Raw genomic sequence first — 9315 nt, 5'->3', positions numbered from 1 at the left:
TCTCTCTCTCTCTCTCTCTCTCTCTCTCTCTCTCTCCCTCCCTCCCTTCTTTCCTCTCTCTCTCTTTCTCTATCTTCCTCTCCCTCCATCCCCACTCTCCCTTCCTCCTCTCTGTGTCTGTCTCTTTTTACCTTTCCCTCTCCCTTCCCTCATCTTTGCTTCCTTCCTTTCTTGTTATTCTGTGTTACAAAAGATGGTTCTTTGGGGACAGGGAAGGTAGAGGGACATATTTGGAAAGATAGTCAATGTAAGATCAAAATATGTCAACATTTTTTTAAAAGTCATACAACTCCCAATTTGAATCTTCATGTGCTTTTAACACCTATGGCTTATCCAGGTTACAAACACCTTTCTCTCCTCATTTTCCTTCCTATGTTCCTTCCTTTCCCCCTTATTCTTCTGACTTAATCCCTCACCTCTACTTATTGCAGCTGTGAGGTCTTCACCCAATCCACCCTTTGTCATCCATCTTTCTTTCCTACCAATACTGCAAGCACTCTGGGAGCTGTGTGTGTGTCTGTTCTCATTATCTCTCACCCCTCCACTGGAACTCTACTGTGGAGGGAGGCCATTGCTGCCTTACAGGAAATGCAACAAGGAATAAGAAACAAAGTAAATTCCTTCTACCTCAAAGTCACACTCACTTCCATGTTAGTCAAAGGAATTAAATTAGTCAAAGGAAATAAATAAAAGTTTTTGCTACCTGAAAAAGGGAGAAAGAATAAAACCTAAAGAAAGTAATTTTTCTTACCATTAGAGTATCCTATACCCTTCTCATTGTCCATGACAGGAAATGGTTCTGGGGTTTGTTTGTTTGTTTTTTTTATAGGAATCATTGGCATTGACTGAAATCGCTTGGCCTTTGGCTTTTGTCTTATAAACAAGAACAAAGCATGTTGTAAAATGGTCCCCTCAAATCCTCAGGATTTAAATTCTTCCCAAAGGGTGGAAAAGTCAAGACAAATGGTGAAGGACGTCCTAGGGAGTGGTGTGAATGAGCAAGTAAGAGTCAGACAGACAGTGTAACTCTTGAGTCCTTAGTCTAATGTAAAATATAGTGGCTATCTAAGAGGGTAAAAAGTTCTCCCTTGCTATAACTTCTCCTTATGGATTTCTGGATGCCCAGAACCACCTGAGCCTAACCCTGAATTGATCTTACCTCTGTAGGTCAACAGAGCTTCATCAAGGAACTCTGCAGCCTTCCGAAAATGTTGGGATATGTCTACTTCAGGGAAATCATCCACCTCTATACCCAGGTATTGAATCTCCAGGCCATTGTAGAATTCTGGACCAGTGTAAACACCCGTGCCATGAGCTGCATTGAGGATGTGAGTGACCCCCAACCTCTTCAGCCGCCCCTTATTCACAGCCACACTCCTGAAGGAAAATAGCAAAAAGGCATTTTTTAGTCAGTAACCAGAGCTAGGGAAAGTCCAGTCCCTTTTCCAGAAGAAGCACTTGTCTTTGGGAGTCACTGCTGGGGAGACGTCTCCCTTTCTTGGCATACGGAGATAAAAATTACAGAACCTTCAAGTTTCATTAAAAAGTTTGGAGACAATGTTGAAACTCAGCCATACGAGGTCGTTGAGAGAAGCTTGGAGAGAGTTACTGATTGAAGGAGGAGAGGAGAGAAAAAACAAAGCACCAATGGAAAGAAATCTTTGAAATGGACAAGAAGAATGAGTTTTTGCCCTTGGCTTAAGAGACAGATTTTGAGGATACGAGCTTGTACGAACCCAAGAGCAGCTGTTGTGATCATTGCGTGCTGTTTGCATAACAGACTGGTCTTACTAAACTGGAAGGGTTTCAAGTAAGACCTTGCTGATAGGCTGGTTATATGTCAGTTGTCTAAAAGACCAGCCCATCTCAGTTCAGAGATGCTTATCACCAGGCTGGTTGAAGGGTGATGCATTTTTCATCTACAGAAACTCTCAAAGATCATCTACCATGTCATCTAACTGAGAGGGGTCAGTCCCACCCTAAGCAGAGGCATGCCCATAGCAGTGAAATTATGGATCCATGAAGTATTACATTATTAATCTTACTAATAGCAATTGGAAGACTAACACTGATACAAAGCTTTACATTCTGTGAAGTACTTTTATATACATCAAACAACCTTATGAGGTAGGTGGCCAGGAACTATTATTATATCAGCTCTAATTTCCAAAGAAACACTAACACAAGTTAATTGATTTGATTAAACTCATAGTATCCTTTGTCAGTATAGTAGAACTGTGGAGGAATGGAATATGGGTAATTCTTGATAGGTGGTGGGAAAGAAGTTGAGGGAGGAACAGCATCAAGAAAAGTCTAGAACATCATGTATTGCTTGGGGAGATTAGGACTTTTTGTTGTTTGTTGCATAGTCTTTTCAGTCATATCCAATTCTTCATGATCCTATTTGGGGTTTTCTTGGCAAAGATACTAGTTTGCCTTTTCCTTCTCTAGCTCATTTTACAGTTAAGGAAACTGAGTCAAACAGGGTTAAGTGACTTACCCAAGGTCACACAGCTAGTAAGTGTCTGAGGCCAGATTTGAACTCAGGAAGATGAGTCTTCCTGACTTCAGACCTGGCACTTTATCTACTGTGTCAATTAGTTGCCTGAGGATGGGATTAGATGGATGTTTTAGCTGGGGCTCAGGGTAGGAAAGCACCAGGTACTTGGGAAAGAATGGAGTAAGACAAACTTGGGCAACAGAATTTATATGAGGTCCAAAGTAGCTTTGAAACAGACTGTGAGAATGTCCAGTCTTTCTCAGGAGTATAAGGGTACTTTGAGTTGCCCTATGGGAAGTGTTCACCATATCTCTCTAGTGAAAGCCCATGTCAACCAAGGCTAAGAGTGAAGGTCCATTGCTAAACCAGACTCACTTCTCTGCAATGAAGACGTTGGGCCAGACTTCATCCACCTCATTCCAGGGAGCCTCATGGCGGTCCTGAACCAAAGCCCGCTGAAGGTCCATGACACAGGGCGTGTTATACAGGCTGGTGTCATCAATCTTCTCTTTGACCCTGTTGTATAGGTCCTCAACCAGAAGCTGCTCTGCAGACTCCAGCATCCCAGGGCACACAGTGTCTGTTTTGACCTCCCTTGACTTGAGCTCTGCCATGGACAGATAGCATTACCAAGAGACTAAAAGCAAAAATTTATTTCTCCACCTTTCCTCCAGCACCCTCCTCACTCTGGCAATGCCTTTACCCCCAAGGCCTTTCCCCCTCAATGGGTCAATTCCTCCATTTGAGAAAGCACCCATGACAGTCAGCCCTGCTCACTTCAACCTATCTCAGCTCTATTTCTCCACCTTTCTCTGTCTACTGTACCTTCTCTACCCTCCCACACTCTCCCTTCCTCCAGCTTTTTCAGCTGTTAGCATAGTGCTCAGGCACATAGTAAATGTTTAATCCATGCTTTATCGATCTTATTTACATTTTGTTCAACCATCTTCCCTTTCCATGAGGGCATCCTATCAGTTTGGCTTTTTCTGTAATAGACTAGGTGACGTTTCATTGACTTGCTAGACTTTGTGCACTTGGGGTATTTTAAGGCATTTTAAGAGACTGTCTACTTCCCCTACAGAGGTCTGAAGGTGGTCTTGACAACATATGTCCAGCTGAGCTTCCCTGAACCTGTGCTGCCCATTAGGGTTATTAAATTGATATATCTGGTAAGTATTGTACATGCCACCTATCTAGATTTGGGCAAGGCAACTGACAAAATATTAGTGGTATCCTTTGTGGACAAGATGGAGAAATGTGGGCTATAAGACTTTATACTATAAATAGTTAGCAACTCATGAGTACAAGGCATTGACCTAGGTACTTGCAGTCAGGACCACCTTTAGTCAGTGTAGAAGGAGATAACCACTTAAAACTCTTTTTTTTTTGAGGGGGTAATGTAAGGCAATTGGGGCTAAGTGACTTGCCCAAGGTCACACAACTAGTAAGTGTGTCAAGTGTCTGAGGCTGGATTTGAACTCAGTTCCTCCTGACTTTAGGGCCAGTGGGCTATTCACTGTGACATCTAGCTGCCCCCCATTTAAAATTCTTAAAATCACATTCAGAATTTTATTTTTTTTCCTCCAGAGTTCCTTTCTCCCTCCCTGTCAATCCCTCACCAGCTGCTGAGGCCTAAAATTCTACTTGGTTAAAATTTTAACAAAAATTTAATAAATGCTTACTATGTATCAGGAGCTTTGTTAAGCCTTTCATAAATATTATCCTATTTGATCCTCACAACAGCTCTGGAATTATAGGGGTGATTATCTTCCATGTTTTATAGTTGAAGAAACTGAGTCAGATCAAGATTAAGTGCCTTGTCCAGCGTTGCACAGCTAATAAGTGTCTGAGGCTGGATTTAAAGTCAGGCCTCCCTGACTCTACATCTGGGGCTCTATCCCACCTAGCTGCCTTTTATTTAAAGCTTTAAACTCAAGTCATAGCATTAGTTCCTTTAAAATTCAGATCATAGCAATAACAATTCAGTTCAAGAAACATTTAATAAGTTCCTACTATGCACCAGACCCTCTTCTGGGTATTGGGCATACTAAAGCAAAAACAAAATGATCCCTGCTCTCAAGGAGATTATATTCTCCTGGGGAGAAATAATAACATGTACACAGCTGAGTATATCCAAAATGAAGTAAATTCAAAATTACTTGGGGGCGGAAGGCAATGCTGATAAATGAGGGGATTGGGAAAGGCTTCCTATAGGAAATGGTGCCTGAGTGAGATGTAGGAAGCTGAAGATTTTGCAAGGCAGAGGTGAGGAGGGCAGAGTATTCCAGACATGACAGACAATCTGTGTGTGAAGGCAGGAGATGCAACATTGAATGTGAGGTAAAAACAGGTCAGACATTTTTACCAGAAAATAGAGTGTGTTTAGGGGAAATAGTGTGCAATCAGACTGGATAGAATCAAAGTGCCTTAGATATAGATTCATAAGGGACCTCAGAGGCTACTGAATTCGACCCCTACATTTTACAAATGGAGAAACAGAGCTGGAACTTAAATGACTTGTCCAAGGTCATATCACTGTTAAGCATCGGAGACAAGACAGGAAACAAGATCTTCTAACTGTGACATACCACACTGCCTTCTGGGAATGGTGCCTTATTGTGATAGATTTAAATCCCAGGTAATGTTTGTATTTTATCCAAGATGCAATATGGCACCATTGAAGCTTTTAAGCAGGGGAGTGATGTGGTCACTTTAAGAAAACCAATTTAGTGGCTATGTGGAAAATGTATTTGTGTGGGGTAAGCTTGAAGCAGGGAGAGAAATGAAGAGGCTGTTGTAATAATACAGGTGGGAGGTGATGAAGGCCAGAACCAGGGCAATGGCTAAGAGTGGGCAGAATGGGATGGATATGTAAGATGTGGAGGTATAATAGACAAGACAAGACTTGACAACTGATACCAAGGCAACTGGTGGGGGCAAGGTGTCAGTGACATTAACAGGAATAAGGGAATTGTTGTCAATAGTCATTTATACCATAGTGTGAATTTTAAATATACAAAAAATTCAGAAAGCAGGGAGAGATAGGAGAGCATTGAGTTTGAGGTATAGAGAAAGTCCAAAAGGGACTAAACAACTCTTTTTGTTTTGCTTAGGGCTGGTTCTGTCAATAGTAGCTATCCTTCTCAATAGAAGCAATGGATTCTAAGAGCTGGAGGTTGGAAGACAAAGCACTCTGGGCATGGAGATCAGACAGCACAAGGCACAGAGCTGGGGTTTGTAGTACCGAGAATGAGAACCAGCAGAGAGGTCTGTGTGGCAGACCTGTGTCACAGCACTAGAATGAAAAATGATTGGGAAAGGCCTCCGATGGGAAGGTAATAGACTCAAGATACCGAATGCATACGTATTTCTAGACATGGTAAACTAGAAATTTATTTTTGCTCGATTATGCATATTTATTACAAGAACTTTGTTTTTCTTTTTCTCTTTTTTTTCCAGGGTGGCAATAGGTGGAAGGAAGATATATTAAATGTTCGTGATTGAAAAAAGAATTTTAAAAGATTGGAAAAGTAGGAAGAGGCCAGGTTGTGAAGAGCATTGAATTCTCAGCATAGAACTTTATATTTGATCAAGGAGATAATTAGAGTTATTGAGGTTAGAGTTTAGTGACTAAAGGATGGCATGTTCAAACCTATACTTTACAAAGATCACTTTGGTAGCTGAGTAAAGGATGGCCTGAAGTAGGAAGACTAATTCAAAGGCTATTGCAATAACCCAAGTGACAGGGGATGAGAGCCTTAACTAGCGTAGTGGTTGCTCCGGTGGAAAGATGGAGACATATGTAAGAGATGTTGCATCTTGCAAGTTTGGCCTCTGATTGAATATGATGAGAAAGAAAGAAGGAGAGAGAGAGAGAGAGAGAGAGAGAGAGAGAGAGAGAGAGAGAGAGAGAGAGTGAAGACAACACAAAGATTGTGAGCTAGGGTGATTGGAAAGATGGTGGTACCTTCAATTGTAACAGGGATTTAGGGATTTAGAAGATAGGATAGTTTGTGGGGAGTAGGGGAAATGAATTCTGTGTTGTTGTTTTTTTTAATGCCTACGAGACATCCAGTTCAAAATGTCCAAAGGCAGTTGGTGATGTGGTATTGGAGCACAGGAGAGGGACCAGGGCTGTATAAATATATCTGGAAAATACCTGCAGAGAGATGAAAACTGAACTCATGGGAACTAACGAGATCATCAAGTGGACATGTATACAAAGATTGGTTGAAGAAACTGGAGATATTCTTTAGAAAACAAAAGAAAACCCTTGGTCAGTGAATAGAGATCACAATAGATCTAGGGATCGCAATAGCCATTAAATCATCTAGAAATTTATCCTTCTGAGTCTCGGAGACCAGGTGTAGGGCCAAGGAGTGTAAATTACAAGACAGTATGTTTCTAATCAACATGAGGAAAATCATGATCACGGTTAGAACTAGAATGTGCTGCCTCAGGAGGTGGTGAGTTAGTGGTTTTCAAGTAGAGGGTAGATGAACATGGTTGGGGTGGTGATATAGAGGAGAATTCATGCTTCAAATTCAGGTTTTGTTTGGACTAGATGACCTTATCTCTGAAGTCCCTTCCAACTCTAAAATTTGTTTGTTTGCATTTTGGAGGGCAATTGGGGTTAAGTGAGTTGCCCAAAGTCACGCAGCTAGTAAGTGTGTCAAGTGTCTGAGGTCAAATTTGAACTCAGGTCCTCCTGACTCCAGGGCTGGTGCTCTATTCACTGTGCCACCTAGCTGCACCCCCCCCCTCTTTTTATTTTTATTTTTTTCAACTCTAAAATTCGATGTGCTTAAAATGGGAGCCTCTCCAGGAACAAAGTAATAAATGTCTTTAGATGAACCTCCCACCTTCTTTACCTCCTACCTAGGTTCAGATTTAATTACCTTCATTAATGATCTGCTTGGCAGCAACAGCTGATGACAGGTGAATGGGATCCATGAAAATACTCTCTGTTTCAGCATCTGAGACCATGGAGTACCTGGTGAACGACATTCATATTAGTTTTAGTGAATGCAAGCATCTCAAGGGCGGAAACTCTGTCATTTTATTCATCTTTGTATCCCTCATGTAATAATTTGTACACTAGGCCCTTAATAAAATGTTAGTTGAATTAAATTGATAAGAATCTCACCTAAAGGATATTAAAGTTCAGTATTGCTGGAGTCCTGTTATTGTAAGATTTGTCTGAATATCAATAGAGATCTTAGCAATTTCTTCATTTTTGCTAATAATCCTCTTACTTTAGGCTTCATTGGCTTTTAAAATTATACATTGCAAATATATGGGCACGAGTGCCTGCTCTAAGTTTGTCTAAAGTATTGAGAGAACTAAATTAAAATTGTAAACTGAAAGATCTAAATACATAAGCTGAATAAACTACAGTCAAAGTGTAACCCACAATTGATTTTGCCATATAATTTCCAACCACAGAGGTAGTATGTTCTAGTGGATACCGAGATGACCTTAGAATCAGAATCAGAGAATCAAGAAAGTATATATAATTATTTTCAGAACTGGGAAAGAAAAGAATCAGTAGATAGAAGGGCTTGAATTTGAAACAGAAGAACAAACAATAAAGAAGACCTAGGAAGAGAAAGGCTAGTAATACTAGAAGGTCTCACCAAGAGCAGAATCTTGGTAGCCATGACTTTCGCTACATTGGCTGCTGATGCTGCCATGATAGGTGCTGCCCCTTCTTGATGTGGACAGCCTATTTGCAGGCCGGTACAGAAAGAGATATTTGGGTGAGGAACACAGAAAGAGGGCAACTTAAGGGAACCAGCCCCTCAGATAAGTGCTTGAGGAGGTCCCCAGACTATTTGAGAGGAGATAAGTGAAAGTAAGGTCCACAAGTGATGATGGCTGCAGTTTTTATTGCATATCAGCTCATTTACATACAACTGTCTTCAGGGTTTGGAAGAATATAGCTGAGAAATTACAAATCAAAGTAACTACTTGTATGTGTGAATCAGCCCAGGTACAGGGATTTCCCTACTCCTCTACTTCACTGCTAGGTTTTTGTTAAGTATGTGATTACTTCCCTCCTTTCCCTTCTCCTCCCCCTGACATTTTTGTGTATTTGTGAAAGAGTGTGATTAGGTTTATGGGTGAACTGTTATAATGTGATTATTCCTGCTTTTGCCTTCTTGGTTAATGTGTCATGTTCAAAAGTTAATGGTGTCATTGTGACTCATTTGTACAAATAAGAAGCATGCCCAAGGGGACTCTGGAGCTACAGTAATCAGTAGTGGGAGTTTGTTTCCCACACTAGGGTTATTCCTAGGACCTTGACACTGAGTGATAAATACATGTCTATCCTTTCAGCTGGGTACCACTCCAACATCCTGCAATGAGTACAGGTGGGGGTAAATGAGTCAGCCCTAACCTAGGAAGAGAAAGAAGACTGAAGAGAGTAGGGGTTGGTAGCTGCACCTGTGTTACCCTGACAAATTATAGAACATGGTAGCATAGGGGGCTTAACGAGACATCTACTGGAATGCAAATCACATCAGTTGACACATTACCAACCACAGTTTTCAAAGTGCCTGGAGCTTGGCACAGTTTCTAACACAGAATAAGTATTTAATAAAGTCTTGTTGACTTCACTTGACTTGGAGAAGACCAGAGACAGGTTTCTGGTTGGGAAAGAAGGCAGAGTACTTACTTTACAGGGTTCCTGGGAAGATCGAATGAGATAATGCATGTAAAGCTCTTTCTAAACTTTGAAACACTCCATAAATATCACTTGTGTTATAACACATTGTTATTATTAGTAATCACATTATTATTGTGGTGCCCTA

General features: G+C 41.0%; 1 protein-coding gene across 1 annotated transcript in view; it reads right to left on the bottom strand.

Moving 5' to 3' along the window:
* Positions 1–9315, bottom strand: part of STYXL2 (serine/threonine/tyrosine interacting like 2) — a 31227-nt gene that overhangs the window by 6868 nt on the left and 15044 nt on the right. The window contains exons 3-5 of the mRNA XM_069094702.1: positions 7399–7493; positions 2876–3107; positions 1160–1377 (exon numbers count right to left, since the gene is read on the bottom strand). Coding sequence (XP_068950803.1) covers positions 1160–1377; positions 2876–3107; positions 7399–7493 — 545 coding nt within the window. The remainder of the gene's footprint in view (positions 1–1159; positions 1378–2875; positions 3108–7398; positions 7494–9315) is intronic.

Source organism: Petaurus breviceps, unplaced genomic scaffold, assembly GCF_028583685.1.
Source record: "Petaurus breviceps papuanus isolate PSGF00001 unplaced genomic scaffold, PetGlider_PUasm1.0 220, whole genome shotgun sequence".
NCBI lineage: Eukaryota > Metazoa > Chordata > Mammalia > Diprotodontia > Petauridae > Petaurus > Petaurus breviceps.
This window is presented reverse-complemented; position numbering and strand designations above follow the sequence as displayed.